This window comes from Mastigoproctus giganteus, chromosome 6, assembly GCF_048544385.1.
Source record: "Mastigoproctus giganteus isolate SK-2022 chromosome 6, ASM4854438v1, whole genome shotgun sequence".
Lineage (NCBI taxonomy): Eukaryota > Metazoa > Arthropoda > Arachnida > Uropygi > Thelyphonidae > Mastigoproctus > Mastigoproctus giganteus.
The window spans coordinates 149,233,900-149,254,249 of record NC_143580.1 but is presented as its reverse complement, the minus strand read 5'-3'; the positions used below and the strand labels follow the sequence as shown (position 1 = coordinate 149,254,249).

General features: G+C 37.5%; 1 protein-coding gene across 1 annotated transcript in view; it reads right to left on the bottom strand.

Annotated features, from left to right (window-relative positions):
* LOC150084650 (papilin-like) overlaps positions 1-20,350 on the bottom strand; it is a 967,274-nt gene that overhangs the window by 133,911 nt on the left and 813,013 nt on the right. The window contains exon 32 of the mRNA XM_090376529.1: positions 13,321-13,481. Coding sequence (XP_090232655.1) covers positions 13,321-13,481 — 161 coding nt within the window. The remainder of the gene's footprint in view (positions 1-13,320; positions 13,482-20,350) is intronic.

Here is a 20,350-nt window from a genome sequence, read left to right as displayed (position 1 = left end):
AACTCTGTTCTCATTTGAAGAGGTTGATGGATGCCGACCTCTTGGGTCATCGCAAACATCCTTATGTCCATCTTTGAAGAGGGTGCTGTGAACGTGGAGGTGAACGGATGCATCCGTTCACCCCGCTTGATGTAAACGGCGGATAGTGACCAATGGTGACAGGGAGGATTTCTTAGATTTTCCGGCTTCAAAAACCAAAGAACTTGGATTCTTCATGTTGTGTACAGATGAAAACAACTAGTATTATTCAGGCAAGCTTGTTAGTTATAGTTGTTCTTAGCTATTGTTGGTTTTTTGAACGCGTTTACATGCAGTACGATTGTTACAGGTTCAGCGGTAGCAATCCTACTATTGCCTATTTCGATAATGCAACGCCTCAAAATTCAAAAAATTGAGATAAATTTGTCGAACAAATTAGCTGGGGGGGGGGATGTGAATTTCACTTAGATTAAACATATTCTTGCGTATAAGAGTATCTTTCTTTGTGTGTGACTGTTTTCCCGCCAAAACTGGAAAACGTTGCATCTTGGGTTTTAATAGCCCACAACGATAAAATATACCTTAAATTACTCCCCTGGATATAAGGAACATTATAATAACAGCAAAATGACTGGCAAAGACCAAAACTCATGGAAAAAAATTTTAAAATCTAAAAATATCGATCGCGATCCTGACTTGAAGGACCTGCCTGATTGTGGGATAGAGGTACTAAACAATGAAGAAATTAACAAACGAAGACTTAGAATCTTGCCACTTTAGTGTAAAACGGGCTAGAAAAGGCAAAAACCAGGTAAAAAATACAGATCAAAAGTAGAATGATAATTTAGAGTCACAGGTAACAAAAACAGAGGAGAGGAAATTTCAGCTTATAAATCAAATAGAGGATCCCATAAGACAAATTAAAGAAATGAAACTGTTCCAAGAAGAGTTTCTTTATAAACAGACAAACAGGATTACATCTGCAACAAGATTGCAGATAGTGAACTGCTGGTCTGTTTTGGAACATACAATGGTTGAACTTAATACAGAAAACAAAGTATTGAAAGCAAAAGTAGAAACGGTTTGAAGAGAAGAATAATTATAAAAAAATAAATACTTTGACTTACGCCCAAGTAGCAAGGGCCACAAGCAGATTCATCACAAACTAAACAAACCAACAATAAGACTAAGGAAATACCAAAGTCAAAAGAAACAAACATAATCATTATAAAGGCTAAGCCTGACTCTACGTACAAATCCAGTGAGGCAGTCAGGGACACCGTCATGACAAAATTAAAACCTCATTTGAAAGAAATAAAAGTGAATAACATGAGAAAAATAAAAGATAATGGAGTTTTAATTGAAGCAACAAATAAAGAGGATGTTAAAAAGATTGAAACCAACCCAGAGGTAGTAAAACTGGGACTGCAAACAGAAAAGCCAAGGGACAGGAACCCCAACATTATTATATTTGACATCCCTGAGATAACTCTGGAAAGAGATCTTATTTGAATACGGCCTTAGTTGCTAATGCTCCTAAAAACCAAATAACGAACAATAACAAGATCTTATTTGAATTTCTATAACAAAAACTTTATCAATAAAACGGAACTGGACGAGTTTGCCAAGGAATTTCTTCTACCCCAGGGGCTCACATCTGGTGAGTATGGGTTTGGCACACCCAGGGTCCTGAGCTGGATATCATCATTCTTCTCTTTCTTGGTGATTTCCTTCTCTCTCTCTCTCTCTCTCTCTCTCTCTCTCTCTCTCTCTCTCGGGGTAACTCGGGAATTTTTTTTTTTGGCTGGTGCAGCATGAGCTTTAGGTTTCCTTGCACCATGTAGCTAATAATAATAATAATAATAATAATAATAATAAAAAGGGGGACAAAAAACAAAAGAAATGGGCAATTCAATGTCATTGTGGAAGTGTCACCCAGAATTTGGAAAAACTACAAGGACAGCAAAGAGTCTACGCTGGCTGGACCAACCATAAATTCAGGGAATTCTTTCCTGTACAGAAGTGCTTTAACTGTCATAAACATGGCCATACTGCCAGAGACTGCAGTCAGAATTCCCCTGTCTGTGGCCACTGTGCAGTCACTGGCCACAATTACAAGAACTACCAAAATAAAAATCAGCAGCCAAAATGTGCTACCAGTAAATTAGCACGGCTGACTGACTATGCACATGGTACCAGGGATGATAAATGCCCCTGTTATAAAAAAATGGTAAAACTTATTCAATCTAGGACCAACTATGGGCCAGATTGAAAATATAAATGTGAGGGGCTCTAAATCTTGTCCAATTGAATGCTCAAAGAGCAAGAGCTGTTGTAGATCAGATCAAACTCAAATTGGAAGAAAATAATATAGATATCTTGGTACTCCAAGAGCCCTACACACATATGGGTAAGGTTCAAGGATACCCAAAGGGCTATAAAATAATAAAATACACCTCAGGTGTCCCTTCTACAGCAATAGTAGTTAAAAATACTGAACTTACAGTCACAAAGGTGGATCACCTCTGCTCTCCAGTGGCAGTGCGTGCCCATAGATGACTTTCATCAACTGGTGAAATACCACCACTTTGCTTATTGGAGGCTTGAAGTGATGAAACCCATGTTTAGTCTCTAGAGCAAAGTTTCCAGCATCCCCCTCCCCCTCCCCCCATACTTCTCCTTCAACCCATGCACGGTACTAAGTACTATAGGTTTTGATACATTTCATGTTTGGGGTTTTCATAAAAAAAAAAAAATATATATATCACCAGTGCTGTAGGACAGTTTTACATTATTTCACTATATTCTAGACCAGATGAAGATATAAATCCAGCTATTGAATACCTAAAAGCAGTCATAGACTTGTTACCTACTGCAAATATCATAGTGTGTGCTGATGTTGTTGTTGTTGTTATTTGGTTTTTAGGAGCATTAGTAACTAAGGCCATATTGCTCCGGGAATATGCGGTGGTCATTCCCTGACCTTTCCGCATCCTCCATATTTGGTGGTGATGGGCCTGAACCCCGATCTAATCAAGAAGCGTGTGTTACGCACTGCTGCTCCTTCCCACCTGGCTACGGAGGCACCCATGTGTGTGCTGATGTCAACTGTCGATCAGCCTTATGGATAGCCGTAGGGAAGACAGAACAGGCACACACACACAATGGCCAGATACTTTCAGACTATATAGCCACCTCACCCTTTCAAGTGCTAAACCAACCAAATAACCTCCCAACTTTTAGCAGTACCATGGGGGAGAGTGACATTGATGTTACTCTTCCCATCAATTCAATAGCATATATATTTAATAACATACTATTTAATTTTTGCATAACATACAGCAGCTCAGCTGCAAAAACAGGAAAACGAGTGGTCTAGATAAAGCAACTGTAGCCCGGACAAGCAAGCACTGACTATGACAAACATTTTAACAAAAACAGCAGACTTGTCTATCCCACGGAAAAAACTGAGGAAGCAGGAAGTCCCCTGGAGGTGCCCTGAACTGACTATACTCAGGAGAAGGGTGCATCAGGCAAGGAGAAATTTTCAAAGGGCCAGAACATCTTGGCCACAAAATGAGGTGGACGCACTGAGAGATTCTTATAGAACTCTCAGGAATACAGCCCTCATAAGGGACAAGAAAAAGGAATGCTGGAGGCACTTGGTGGGAACCACTGGAAACAACCCTTGGGGAGTTGTCTACAGAATAGTGATCAACCAGCTGCCAAGAGGAGATGTCTTAGAAACTACTGTCAAACCAGATGGAACCCCAACCCTGTGTTGGGTAGACTCTGTAAATAACATCCTAGACAGTATTATTCAAACTGAAACTGGGGATCCTTCCCCCACCCAGCTGGACATTATAAAAGAAAACACTGAATATGACAATGCCAATATTGAACCTCTATTTACTATACAAGACTTAGAAATAGCACTACCTAAAACCAAAAAACAACAAATGCCCAGGTTTTGATCTCTTAGAGGTTGAGATTAACAAAAAATTAGCAGAAATAGCACCATACAAATTAATAGCACTATATAATAACTGTATGACAGAAAGTATATTCCCAAAAATATGGAAAAAAGCAATGTTAAGATTAATTCTCAAAAAACCTGAAAAACTCCCAAATCATACAGACCAATAGCCCTACTCCCTGTACTAGGGAAAATATACGAAAGACTAATATATAGCAGATTAGCCCAATATTACACAGAAGCAGGTTTACATTCCAACAATCAGTATGGTTTTAAGCAGGCCAACTCTACAGAGGATGCCATGCACCACCTACTGACAACAGTTAAAAACACAGAGGGAATATATGCTGGCAATCTCTATTGACTTTGCTGGGGCATTTGACTCACCCTGGTGGCCTAGTGTCCTTAGGAGACTCCGCCAGGCAAATGCCCACAAAACCTCTATAAAGTAATAAACAGCTACCTTACAGACAGAAGTGTCTCAGTATGCACAAGGTTCCAGAAATTGACATGCCCTGTGAATAACGGCTGCCCACAGGGTTCAATCCCTGGCTCTTTCTTCTGGAATATTGTTTTGCATGAATTTCTGGCCTTCGATCTGGGCCCCGTGGAAAGCCTGGCCTTTGCAGATGACATGATTTTCCTTGTAAAAGATAAAATGTGAGTGGTTGTAGAGCAAAGATCAAATGCTGCCCTCTTACAGCTGCAGGAGTGGGCACAAATGCACATGCTCAAAATATCGCCTGAAAAAACCAAACAAATACTTCTAAAAGGCAATTTGGACATAAGATGTCCACAAATCAAAATTAACACAACCACTATAAAAATGGTAACAGAATTAGAATATCTTGTAGTAGTCTTTGATTTAAAATTAACTTTTTACCCCCATTTGATCTACTTGCCGAAGAAAGTGAGAAATTATGCAAAAATGATTGCCAGGATCAGTCAAGCAGACTGGGGACTCAAAAGAAGGGCACTGGCAATCATACACTGTGTAATGTTCCTACCTGTTATCACATATGAGCCGGTGCGTGGTTCACCCGCTCAGCCATAGTAAGAAATAGGAATAAATTATAATCGATACAAAGGACAATACTACTCACTATTACCAGAACATGTCGCACAGTAAGCACACCTGTGCTACAGTTGCTGGCCAGAGCTCTCCCACTTTACCTGGAAGTAGCCAAAAAAGGCTTATATTATAGATTTAAAAAGGGCATACCCACAGAATTTCTGGGGATAGCCCTTGATACAACCAACACCTTCAATGATGAAAAAAAAAAAAAGGAATAGCCACAAAGCTCCATGAGCTATGGCAAACAAAGTGGGAGCAGAAAACCAGAGGTCTGGTTACCAAACGGTTTCTACCACGGGTGTCAATGGTTAGCCCAAAGCCACCTAAGTGGTATGCCCCTGGACTTTTTACAACATTTATATTGACAGGTCACAGCTCCCTAAAGGCAAAACTAACCTCCTTAGGGCTGACTGATGACCCAAACTGCACCTGTGGCAAGAGTGAAGACTGGACACACGCCCAGACTAATAGGACAGATTGGCCCCCTTCCCTTGGGAGAAGAACATCTGTTCATCATAGAAGAGGAAAATTATAAAGCTTTTACATCTTTCATACAGAAAGTATTCGCTGGGGCCCCACACCAAATAAGTAACTATGTAGGGGAGGGAGATGTATAGGCAGCCAGGGAAACAGATTAGCTTAAAAATATCAGTAAGCTGGTAGCAAGAGGATGCAATATAGAACGAAAGAAGAATGAATGAATGAGAATGAAAGACAGAATGAATAGTTTGGGCACTGAGGGAACTAGGAATTATGGTAAAGGGGAATAAATGGCAGTTTTGGTGAAAGAAAGAGTGATCTAGCATGAGGGAAAGAGAGAGTGAATGGGAATGAGTGGAAAAACAAATGTAATTGGCCGAAAGAATACAAAGTTAAAAATAACTTACACTACTTTATATATACTAACAAACATTTACTAACCACATAAACACTATCACTGCATTCTCTCCTGGCCTGCAAAAAAACTTGGGGCTAGGCCTGCACCAGAACTGAAGAATAACAGTAAGTTGAGGTGCCCAGAGAGTGCAGTGCAGAAAGCAAGAGTCAAATAAATGAAATGAGAGCTAGAAGAATGAATGAAAGTGTGTGTGAGAAAAAGAACACAAACCATAAATGCTACAGTTAAGTACACACTAACCCTAGTTTTAATTATTATTTAAATTTACATTACACATCATTGCATCCCCCCCCCCCTGGTGTGCGAGAAAAAGATGAATGAGTGTGAGTGCAAAAAAAAAAAAAAAAAAAAAAACAGATATATATATATATATAAAACTTGGGGAAAAAAATTATAAAATAAGAAAAAAAGTAATAAAAAAAAAGAATGCAAGTAGAGTGAGAATGCAGATTATGAATGAAGTAAATGTGTGTCTCTCCCACCCCTTCGCCAGGTGGGTTCCCGCTGCCAGCTAACATATCCCAACCCCAGAGCGGGATGGGCAGCTTGACCTTCTTACCGGATTCGACACTACATGGACATGACAACCATCACCGACAAAGACATACTGCGGCTTTGCCATCGCCAAGCCATTGCCGATCTGAACTGGGTACTCTTACCCGGTTCCCTTTAAAACCCCATCCCAAGGCAGGGGAGAGAACAGACAGGTCTCTGTCTCCTCTCCCCCCTACCTCCCCCATACTTCACCTGGTGGAGCTTGTCTCCACTGACCTCTTTGGGGATGCCTACTCTATCGTCCCTATTCTTCTATCTGTTTTCCCCATTCTTCAGTCTCCCCCCACTTCTCTCTCTCTCTCACTAAATCGACCGAGTACATCCCTTAACGATGCCGCCAAATTCTAATCAATGTCTAAATTCTACCAGTTTCGTGTAAATCTCTAAGACAACTAACACTATTATCTTTTATCTAGTGTATAGCCTCACATGTCTAAATTTAATAACGTCAAAATTTTGCCTGACTTAATAGGCCTTTTAACACATCTCTCTAGCATTCAACCCCAACCAGCGATTTCCTAACAGCAATCCCATTAAGCATTAATGTGAAATGCGTAAATTTTTTTTTTTTTTTAGGTCCTAGCCACTGAAATCCCAGGAAACTAGGTGGCAGGACCTGCCAGAGCAACTTGTTGTGATACTGGACACACCTGGCTAGCCTCCACGTGGCGAGGTATGGACAACGTCGGGCCCCACTAAGGGCCTGGTGGCCAATAAGCCGGACAAAAAAGGGCACAACATCACAATGCACAGACATGGCCCACACACTTTCAAGTCTCTGGCTTGACAGTGTACTGTCCTTGATACAGCGAACATACGCAGAGATGGGAGAAATCCCAGGTGCCATCTGACATGAACATACCTTATACCTTACCTTATGTCCATCTTTGAACTGCTTTGAACAAACACACACTGATACAACTTAATGTTTTCATCACCATAAACAGTTTTTAACATTTCATATATTTCTGTTTCAGACTTCTCCAGTTTAAAGCAAAATCTGATATAATTTCATTTCTCCATCGCAAAATCATGACATAGAACATTACTGCTACTAACAAAACTAATTGTCATTTCAATCTCTCAGCCTGCTGGACAATTTTTGTGCCACCATTTTTTGAAGGAACTTTGAACAACATAACACTTCTGTTTATTTTCGAGATCATCAAACATAATTGCAATGGCACCAGTCCAGGAACTTTATTGCCACCCCTCCTATATGAAATAGAAAAAATATAAGACAAGTACAGTATGGGACTATTTATCTGGCATGTTTAGGATCTACTAATTTCAGGATACACAATTTTTCTGGAATTTTGGGTGTCAGTCTAAATTATTCTAAAAAAACAAAAAATAAATAATAACATATTATTAATTCACCTGTCCTTTTCTCACTATTTTGCTACTACTAAATGAATCAATGATAAGTTAATATCTATTATTTTGGTATTAAATGACTGAGTGGTGATCAATTACATGATATCATCAGCAGAAAAATCATCAGGTCTATCTTGGGAAACTTGGACAACTAACTTGGGAACTAGGGTAGGTAGACAGGTTTCAGAAGCTGAAGGATGGGGCCCCAGTATAGATCATATAGAGATGTGCTAAGAGGCAATTTAATGAAACACACACACACACACACACACACACACACACACACACACACACACACACACACACACACACACACACACACACACACACACACACACACACACACACACACACACACACACACAATCTTGTAATCATTTGAAGTTAGAGAACTGTTTTGTCTTTTCATTGTATTTTTGCAACCAACAGGATTTAAACTGCTCATTAATGCAAAGGTCATTGTGTTTACTTTGAGCATTAAGAGTGCCATAGTATTGCACTCTTTAATGAGGTTAGCTTCACTAGGAAACTTGTTGTGAAGGCAAAATTAATTCTGCTGTGATCATTAAGATCAGGCACATAAGAAACTAGGTATCTGGGCAATTTAAATTCTAATGGTTTCAACAAAATACAGACATGCATGCACATAAGAAAGGACAGGATAATCCTCCTAACTCCATATAATTTCAAAAAATCCAAATACAATTACCTATAAGTTTGATGCACTAACATCTTGAAATTTAGATATTTTGGTCTTTCTTTTAGCAAATGTTCTTTAATTTTATAAACAGACATAATACAATACTATGAAATGAAATACACTGTTCTATCACACAAAAACAAAATTATTCTGTAATGCTTATCATCCTGTCAATATAAATTTTTTTTCTTTCCACATTGTCATTATCTTGATTAATATAAAAATGCATGTGTGTATACATAAAGACACTCTTATACCATGTGGATTGGAAAAAACAAAATGGCTCCTATCAATAGTTATATAATTTATGCATGATATTGACATTGTTATCTTGTGATGTTTCTGGATTCTTTCTAAATCCTATTATCAAACCTAAGTACAGAAATATTAAGTCTAGTTCTGCTAGACAGCATTTTCTTATGCTACAAATTGGCTCAAAGCTCAAAAAAATGCTACACACATTTTCTCTTATCCTAATAATGCAGTCAATTACTAAGAGATTTAAGGGATCCAAAAATATCAGATAAAAAAGGAAGAGAGTAATCGCTAAACACTAAGCAGAAAGTTATGGCTTCTTTCAGTGATCCAGCCTGCTAGTTTAGAAATTCAATCTACCGCCAAGAATTATTATTATAATAGGTGCAAGGAAGCCTGAGGCTTATGCTGCACTAGTCAAAAAAAAAATTCCCGAGTTACCCTGAGAGAGAGAGAGAGAGAGAGAGAGAGAGAGAGAGAGAGAGAGAGAGAGAGAGAGAGAGAGAGAGAGAGAGAGAGAGTAGAAAGGAATCACCAAGAAACTGAAGAATGATGATATCCAGCTCAGGACCCTGGGTGTGCCAAGCCCATACTCACCAGATGTGAGCCCCTGTATATTATTAGGATAAAAGACATGTAATCAGTGGTGAGCTATAGTTGGCTTGCGAGAGCCCATTGTTATTTTTTTTTGAAAATTTGCGAGCCCATTGTTGAGACGATCATTTATTTTACAAATGAAATTCTGAATGCAATTATTGAGTATCCAGAGCCGAAACTATGGTGGGGCGAACGGGGGCCCCATTCCCAGCATTTTAATGGAGCAATCGATCGGTTATGTATTTTAAAATTGCTTCATTTTTGATTTAATTACAGTTGGACCTCTGTTTAATGAACTTCTTTATAGCGAATTTTTTAAATTCCTCTTGGTTTTAAAACTATTTTAAATTACCTTTAAAATAGTTTCCATTGAACGAAGAAAATTTCCATGTAACAAACCAATTAGGAGAGAGAACTTTGTATGCATTTTTCTCACCTCTGGCCTTTAAGCAAGTTAGGTAATTAGAAAGTGCGAATTAAGGGTGAAGGGGATTACCGTTTCACAATGTTAGTGGTGTCCATAAAACCTATGCAGTCACATACCGAGAAGTCACACTCATCAATCTGCTTTCCATAGCCAGTCAGAGGATTAAGCAGATTCCCGACACAGATGATAGCCTCTGGTCAACCTGTGTTGTGGTTCCTCTTTACTCTGACAAACGGGCATATGTTTTTCGGAGAAGTAAGTGATCCGTGCCTTCCAGTAAATTTCTCCTGTCTATGTTTACTTGGTCACGGTAGCTGAATATTTCTGTGATTCCGACATTTTGCACACAATTCAAACAACTAGTGACAATAGCAACATAGAAGGGGGAGTTGAGGCAACTAAGGTATTATATAAACTTTACGAAGATGAAATATTGGCAGATTTTAAAACTTTGTCAAGCTTTTCACTGTGTAGAAAATATTCTAAAATATAATGGCATACAGGAAATAATTAAAAAATAAATAAATAAGCTGTTTTACATGGGCAGCTTGTAGCTTGCAGAAGGCAATTGCGGGTTGGAGGAATTATCCCACTTTGTGCAAACATTTTGAATCAGAAGTTAAATATTCAGGATTATTAAATCGACTTTTAAATTTGGAATTTCTTAAAAATTTAGCACTAATGATCGACATCCTGCAGGAGCTCTCTTACCATTCAGAAGCTTTACAGAATTGCAATGGTAAAAGCAGATAAATTAATTATTCGAACTATCAATGCTATTGCTGATTTGAAAAATTCTGAAGGAAATTATGAAGCTAAAATTAAGAGCATGTTGAAGTGGAAAGAATTTGAAGGAATCAAAATCGAAAGCAAAAACATTACCTCATGACAGGTTATTAAATACATTGTTTTATCCTTAAAGGATAAGTTATTAATGTAACAGAGTGATTTTAAATTAAATAAAGAAAATGATGATACCATTGAAAGAAATTTTAAACATATGCTACCTGAAATCGTGGAATGTGAAAGAACGTTCGTCTCAGGGGCAAGATGGTGAAAACCGAATAAGAAATTTGTTTTCTGATAAAAGATGAAATAAAAATTAATGATTTTAGAGATTTTGTCAGAGACAGTTTATCTTTAAAACTGAGTGAAATTCCTTTTCAATTAAGAAAGCCAGAAATATCTTTGAAAGCATTGTAATTAGTAGTGGAGCTGAGTGAGCTTTCAGCGTAATGAATAATATTGTGACAATTAAACATGTTGCAGATTATGATGACCATACATCTAAATGGAAAACCATTGCTTCAATTTGATCTGGATTGTTAGGTCAAATCATTCCTCTGTAATAATCGCTCAGCTATTGAGCAAAGCAGATCGACAACAAATATTAATAAAGAAGTAAATTGGCAATTTTTAGAATAAATTTTTCTTGAATATTTGGGAAATAATTTTTTTTCATGTAATCTGTTATTTTTTTGTGTACTTTTTCTAGAAAGTTTGTTTTTATATTGTGGAATGCTTTGTGCTAGTTTTTATGTTATTTGTTATATGGGAAATATTTCGTGTTATTTTTTATTCGCAATATTGAAATTTTATCATGAAAAAAATGTATCCATTATATTTCCCTAGTTGTTAAAAAAAATACGAATAAAAAAGATGCGCGTGCCAAGCATGCATGGAAGATGGTTTAAGCGAAACATCCTTTGCGTTTCTTTTAGGTATTTTGATTTGTATATATCGATTACGAAATAAAAGAGCTTTATTATTGTAAATATTTTATTGATCATTCACAGATTTTCATAATTTCTAGAAGACAAGATACAATGGATTTATGATTTAGATACGTTGCGAGAGCAACATATCTAAATATCTCTGTAAAATAGCACCGATTGATGTACCGATCTTGTAGTTGAAGTGACATACACAGCTGTTAGGGGAACCTAACAATGGAATGTAATGAAAATGGGAGAAGAAAAAAGAAATTGTTGACAAATATTTGTATTGTTGCAATCATACTTACTGGTGTAGTAACTACAAGAAGCATGATTGTGACGTCATACTATAAAAAAATTCTAAAAATTTAAAACTGCAGACACTGTCGTATCCAATTATCATCGTAAGGCGAGGCATGATGACCAGGTTTTTAATTTATTTTTTTTTTAGATAGACCTAGGAACATTTTACACATTCACTTATATGCATGGTTAAGAGGGGTAATAAACCACATCTGTCCACCCCCTAAATCCACCCCTGACTCAAGACATCATACCAGTCACAAAAAATGTGTCACACGCTCTAATCACAGTAGTGCGAGTGTGGGAAGCGCCTCTGGTGGAAACCGTGGATGGTGTCGCTTCCGTGACCGATCAAATTACTCCACCAATCAAAAAGTGAGCCCATTGTTAAAATATTTACAGCTCACCACTGCATGTAATATGCCAGAGCATCTTTTTGATGCTTTGAAAAGACAGGATAATCACATTGTATCATATCAGAATGCCAGTTAGAAATGAATTGCTAACACTGTCCTACTTAGTTCAGATGATAGGATTTGTAAAGAATCCTGAAACATCAAAAATAACAATTTAATGTTAATATTGTGCTTGTAAATGATATAACCATCAATAAAGAAACTTTTTTTTTTTTCAAACTACATCATGTAAGAGTGTCTTTATATACATATTCATATATTTTTTCACAATGGATATTAACTAAATATCCTCATTTCCTCACCATACTTCATTATCTTGATTTTCATTCATTACCATTTTACACTTTTTGTCACCTGGAGAGTAAACAGAGTATTGCTGCTAACATTAAAGCATTCTTCCACCTACATTTTAATCCAATGACTGGGCTTTTTAACAAGATGAACATTTATCTTAGTTCCTCAACTCAGTGAAAGTTTTCTTTTCCTCCTGAGACCTTAACACATGTAAGACAACTTAAATTTTTCTTCATTTTCATCTGAAAATAATGTACATGTAATTTGCAGATGGCCACAAGTTGTGCTATTTAAAGCATACTGATCAACTTTGTCTCAAGTCTTTGCAGCACTCCAGCATCTATCACATTCAAGTTACATTAAAATTCCTTTGTTACTAATACTAAACCTTTATTGAATTCTTTTGACACTTCCCTTTTTTTTTTTTACAAAAATTCACCCTTATTGATTTCATTTGCAGTAGAATTGCTCAATCAAGAGGCTGGATCAAGTCTATACAGTTAAATGGCAAATGCACAGCAAATACATTACACTTGAACATGATGTACAAGGTTATTACAAAGAAAATATGGGGTCAGTCATGTACACCATCCAGAAGAGAAGAAATTGCCAGTATTTGGAGCATTTAATAGACACAGGAATGCTGAATAAATGGTCCCATATTGTAAAAGCACTGTGATTGGCAAGGCTTTATTGTAATTAAAAAACAGGTACACCCAAAAATATTTGTATTAAATATATATTAAACTATACCTGACATGGATTGGAACACTGGCAGGTGGTACAACCCTTAACTAACTTGAATTCCATTCCATATGGACACTTAAGATCCTCACAGTTAGAAAGAGGGCAAGGCCTTGTTGGAATTACAATTTCTGTGTTTGTTTCTAAAGATGCTGCATCTCTTGGAACAGCTACAGAAAAAGGTGTTTTAATTTCACAGACATTTACATTTTATTTATTTATAGAAATAATTGCCAGGCTTTCAATTTCTCTACACACCTGAAAGACTACTATATCTTCTTGAGTCTTAGTCACAGCCAAAAAAAATGATTAAAATATAGCCGAAAAATTAGAAAAAAAAAATTCATTAAAAATATAAACAAGCTACATAAAAGATCCATTTCAATCTAAATCAAACCCATTACTTTCCAATAAAAGAATGTGTGGAGGGAAATAGGATAAAAACCAAATATTAACTGCTTGCATTTTACAAGCCTTGGTTGATCTAAAAAACATGTTACACATCAAATGAAAAAAAGGATGAGCTGGTTGAGAAGCAGAAGACATTCTTTTAAGAATTATTATTCAGAACTGACAATGAATAACATAAATCTGCTATTTTATTCTTAGTATCTGATCATGAATACTTTACTACTAACACTGCAAGCAATTTTAGGTGAATTTTTTCAATTTAGTCATGGCTCAAGGCCATTTCCCAACTAGTGAACAATCTTGAGCTAGCAGCAGCTGTTTCGGTGGGTACAGAAAGCAAAGTCACAGAGGAACATTCACTGCATCAAATTTTTTTCTAAATCCTTGGAAAACGATCACAAAATTTAACAACAAAGCAAAGCTTCCTCTGGCTGTTTATACTAAATTTGTCTCTTTCCTATATATAAAAATAATAATATGCACAAGTTTGATCAATGAAGGCCAATATGGATTTCATCAGTGTCGATCTGCTAGTGATCTACTGGCTTATGTTATCTATCTATGTACAAATTCAACTGATGGTAGACAACTGTCTTAACTTCTTCAATAATGCTTGTCTTCCCAAGGTTCAGTTCTTTTTCCCTCTCATCTCCTCTTGCATTTAATGACTTTCTTTCATTTACTGGAAATGCTATCCATAGGAAACCCTTGTAGACATAGCTTCAACTTCTTGAATATTCACTACCAATTCCTTAAATGCTGATCTCCAGATAATTTGCCAATGATGCAAGATAGTTCAGTTAATTTCATGCCGAACGGGCTAGCCAGGTGGGTAAAGTGCCTGCCTGGTAACCCAAAGGTCGCGGGTTCGAATTCAGCCTCAGGCTTGGATCAGAGTAAAATGCAAACACTTTGGGAGATGGATTATGGCCACAGAAGCCGATGCGCCAACAACTAACAAAAAAAAAAAAAAAAAAAAAAAGTTAATTTCATCCTTCTAAAACTCATTCCTGTTTTGTCTCACAAAAAGGATTCTTCTGCTCCTACGCTCCTATTCAATAACACAGATTTCTAGACAAAATCACGTATCTCTGCTAGGAATTCCCTGACTTCTAATCTCTTTGGCATAAGCACATTGCAAATATTGGTTCCTCTGCATCTAAAATGCTGGATTTTTTTCTTTTGTTCTCAAACTTTACTTTTCTTCTAAACAGCTACTCACTCTGTACAAATCCCAAATCTTCCCTACCATGGAATATTGTTCCCACATCTGGGGCAGTATACCCATAACTTTTCTCAGGCTTCAAGACTCTATTCAAAAGAGGGCAGTTGAGTAATGACCCATCTCAAAAGTCTCCCTACTCTCAGTCTCACGGATGTTCTGTTTCTGCTACATGCCTTTTTCTATAGATATTTCCATGGGCACTGCTGCTTTCTGAATTGGCTTCTAGAATTCCTCCAATGTCTTTCAAACTAGTCCAAACAGGTACTGCATCTAGTAAGCATCCTTTTACTGTCCAACCTGAAATCACAGAAAAACTTTTCTTCTTCCTCATATATAATTTCAACTTCCTTTTCTGGAACAGCTTCCTTTCACATGTATTTCTCTGAAAAGTACAATCTACAGAAATCCGAGTTTGATGTCAACATGTATCTTCTTTAATCTTCTCAACCTTCAACCCAGATGGTACTAAGCAAAAAAAAAAGTTGTAATCATGCACATTCTTTTTAAAAATATATTTATTTAATAAATACTATTTACTTCAAATGTTCCTCTCATTTGCAATTTTGTTCCATAATTTTTTTGGATACATCCTGGTTATGATAACTTTTCATTTCTTTCTTGGTATCACAAAAGTCTTCAATTGAAAACAATTAATTAAATAATTTTCTTTGTCCCTAATTTGCACAATAAGGAACAAACCAGTTTGAATGATTAGCAATATCAAGCAATCTGCTGAATAAATTTGTTTTCACTGCAACCAGCTACACATGAGAATAAAAGATATGATTGTTTGTGCTGTCTGTCTCAAGATGTCACACAATCAGAAATTTTCCTGAATCCAGAAATTTTTCATCACTTGAAGGGTGACTGCAGCCCAAACAGGCAAAAACTAAGAATATTTTGAAAAATATATAGAAATTTTCTTGAGAAATTTCTTCCACAATAAAGAGTGCCACTCAATATCGCTTCTATCAATAACAAATGTCATTAGCATTAGTAGAGGCATAAGATGCAAGAAAACAACCTTACATAGAATAAGCCAGAGGAAATAAAAAAAAAAAAAAAAAAAAACACTTCCCATTTCACCCAACCATTAGTTTGTCTAAAAGTTTAGCCTTGAACTTATTTATGCTGTCAACTTCCAAAACAACAGATGGAATTTGTTAAAGCAATCAACCACCCACAGGCAAATTTCCACACATCTATCCTACAACTGTCTTTCCAAAATTTGAATTTATGCCCTCTCAGATAATTATTCTGAGAAAGAGGAAGAATCCCATTAGCATTGAACATGCTCAAACCATTCAAGGCTTTATACACCTCAATCAGATCACGTTGCAGATGCCTAATCTCTAGACTCTGCAATTTGCAGAACTCAAGCCGTTCTTGATAGCAGCAACCCTTTGTTCAACTCACTAATTAGCATTTGCATTAGAAAAGACACATGATGCAAGAAAGCAAGCTTATATAGCATCAGCCAAAAAAAAAAAAAAGCACACCCTTCTCATTTCACCCGTACACTCGATCCAAATGTTTGTCTAGTTCTGCCTTGAATCTATTTAAGCTATCAACTTCTACAACAACAGATGGAAGTTTGTTCCAGAAATGAACTACGAGCTGGCTAAAGGCAAACTTCCACACATCTATCCTACAACTGTCGTTCCTCAATTTGAATTTATGCCCTCTCAGGAGATTATTCTAAGCAAGAGGAAAAATCTCATCAGCATTGAGCATGCTCAAACCATTCAAGGCTTTATACACCTCAATCAGATCACCTCGCAGGTGCCTAGTCTCCAGACACTGTAATTTGCAAAATTTAAGCCTTTCTTCATTAGGGCAACCCTTTTTCCATTCACTAATCTTGTTGCCCTTCTCTGTACTCGTTCCAACAGCTCTACATCTTTCTGAAAATGAGGCCTCCAGACCCGCATACAGTACTCAAGGTGTGACCTGACCATTGCCTTATGTTATTGACAAGACACTATGAGCTACTCTTGCAGATTGTCTGCACTGCTCAGAAAACTTCACATCTGCCTGCCCAATTACCCCCAATCCTTTTTCATTCTCTACCACTGTCAGTGTAGTACCACACAGTTGGAACATCACTCTGGGGTTATTGCTTCCCATATGCAATACTTTATTTTTGTCAATGTTAAATTTCAGTTGCCACCTCAACTTTTCTAGATCCTGTTGCAGCATCATACTGTCATTAGTGTCATTAATAACCCTGCCGACCTTCGTATCGTCTGCAAACTTGGACATTTGCCTGATATACCATCATCAATATCATTAATTAATACAGAAAACAACAATGGACCGAACATTGAACCCTGGGGTTCTCCACTAATAACATTAGTCCACGAAGAGCACGATCCATTGATTACCACTCTCCGTTTTCTCCCACTCAACCATCCCTTTATCAATAGCAGCAATTTGCCTCCAATGCCACACTGCTCCAATTTGTGCAGCAGTCTTCCATGTATAAAAAGATTTCCTGAAATCCAAGAATATAATATCAAAATTATTTTTTGCATCAGGTTCCTTTGTGACCAAATCATAGTATCCAATCAAACTGGTCAGACAAGACATCCCCTTAATAATCCCATGATGTGTCTGAGCTATAACTGAAGTCTTGTCTAGATGATCATGCAGTGCTTCTTTAACCAGTGCCACCATTAATTTCCCTGGAACAGAAATTAAACTAACAGGTCTGTAATTATGGCTAAGAGTTTGCTTATTTCCTTGGCTGCCTTCTTTAATATAACTGAATAGATTCCATCCACCCCAGGTGACTTTCTTATGTTTATCTTCAACAATTTCTCCTCCACTTTACTCTCAGTTATTACAAGATTATTACAAGGTTATTACAAGGGGAATGTATTAAACTCAGAGTTTAATACATTCCCCTCCCTGAATAACCCGCCATGTGTAAAAGTAGATGCAAAATATTCATTTAGTTTGTTAGCTACCTGAATATGCTACCTTGAGGTGGCAAATGAAGTTTAACATTGACAAATGTAAAGTACTACACATGGGAAACAGCAACCTCAGAGCAACGTATCAACTCTGTGGTATTACACTGACAGTGGTAGAGAATGAAAGGGACCTGGGGGTGGTTGTGCAGGCAAATATGAAGTTCTCTGAGCAGTGCAGATGGGCTGCAAGAGTAGCTCATGGTGTATTATCAATGATATATAGGAATTTTTCTAGCAGGGATAAGGAGGTGATTATTCCTTTGTATAAGGCAATGGTCAGGCCACACCTAGAGTACTGTATACAGGCCTGGAGGCCTCATTTCAAGAAGGATGTAGAGCTGCTGGAACGAGTACAGAGAAGGGCAACAAGATTAGTGAATGGAACAAAGGGGTGCTCTTACGAAGAAAGGCTTAAGATTTGCAAAATACAGTGTCTGGAGACTAGGCACCAGCGAGGTGATCTGATAGAGGTGTATAAAGCATTGAATGGTTTGAGCATGCTCAATGCTGATGGGATTCTTCCTCTCGCTCAAAATAATCACCTGAGAGGGCATAAATTCAAATTGAGGAAAGACAGATGTAGGTCAGACTTGCGGAAATGTGCCTTTAGCCAGCGAGTGGTTGGTTGGTGGAACAGACTTCCATCCCTTGTCGTGGAAGTTGATAGCCTAAATAAGTTTAAGGCTCAGCTGGACAGGTATTTTGAACGAACAGAGGGGTGAAGTGGGAGTGGGTTTTTTTTTTTTTTTTTGGCTGATGCTGCATAAGCTTGCTTTCTTGCATCAATTGCCTCTACTAATGCTAATGCTAATATGATTATCAACAGTTGAACCATCGATATCCAGTGGACCAATCTGATAACAAATCCATGCTGTCTGAACTATAACTGCAGTCTTGTCTAGATGTTCCTGCAGTGAGTCTTTAAACAGCGATTCTACTTTTTTCCCCTGGAACAGAAGTTAAACTAACAGATCTGTAATGACTCGTGTTGCCCTTAGATCCCCCTTTTGTGAATTGTAGACACATTTGGACATTTCCAGTCCAAATGTGTCTACATCAGCATGTTCCGGAGCAAACTAGAGGTCATAATACACTTGATCTGATTATCAGTAGTGATTCCTCATGCATTAAGAATCTACAGATAAAGGAACCACTAGGTGGCAGGGATCACAGTGTGCTGAAGTGGGATTTACTCAAAGAGGTATCTACCATCAGGGGTAAAAGGGAAGGGTTTTTGCTTTCATAAAGGCGACTACGATGGTCTGCAGTATTTAAATTCTATACAGTGGGACCAACTGATGATGTTACCAACAGCAAATTCAAAATGGGAAGCATTCAAAGGATTAATCTTGGAAGCTACCAGGCTTTACATACCAACTAAAGAATATTGTTCAGGTTTAAGGCCTAAATGAATGTCAGATGAATTAAAGAGACATGTGTCAGAGAAGAAAAATGCATGGGATACATACAAATTAATGGGTGACATGGAAGCCTATGATAGATATAAGCTGGTCTGTAACCAAGTCACAAAGGAGGTTAGGCAGGCAAAGGCAGATTATGAGAAATCTTTGGCAAGGGATGCAAAGAAAAACAGCAAAATGTTCTTTACGTATGTGAACTCTAGAAGGAAGGGGATGAATCAGACTGGTCCACTGGATATCGAAGGATCAACTTGATGATCCTGCTCAGGTGGCTAACAAACTAAATGAGTATTTTGCATCTACATTCACACATGAGGAGTTATTCAGGGAGGGTTATGCCAGAGGTGAACTAAACTCTTGCAGTAAGCTAGATGATTTTGTAATAACTGAGAGGAGAGTGGAGGAGAAATTGTTGAAGATAAACATAAGAAAGGCACCTGTGGTGGATGGGATCTATCCAGTTTTATTAAAGGAGGCAGCAAAAGAAGTAAGCATACCCTTAGCCATAATCATGAGAGCTTCCTTGGACTCAGGGGAGGTACCCATGGACTGGAGATGTGCAAATGTGACCCCAATTCACAAAGGAGGATCAAAGGGTGACACAAGTAATTGTAGACCTGTTAGTTTAACTTCTGTTCCAGGGAAATTAATGGAGGCACTGGTTAAAGAAACACTGCAGGATCATGTAGACAAGAATTCAGTTATAGTTCGGACGCAGCATGGGTTTGTTACGGGGAAGTGTTTTCTGACCAATTTTATTGGATACTATGATGTGTCACAAAGCAACTGGATATAGGGAATACCTTTGATATCATATAGTGTGGCATTGGTGGCAAATTACTGCTATGAATAAAGGGATGGTTGAGTGGGAGAAGACAGAGTGGTAATCAACGGGCATTGCTCTTCATGGACTAATGTTATTAGTGGAATCCCTCAGGGTTCAGTGTTGGGTCCATTGTTGTTTTCTGCATTTATAAATGATATTGATGATGGTATATCAGGCTTAA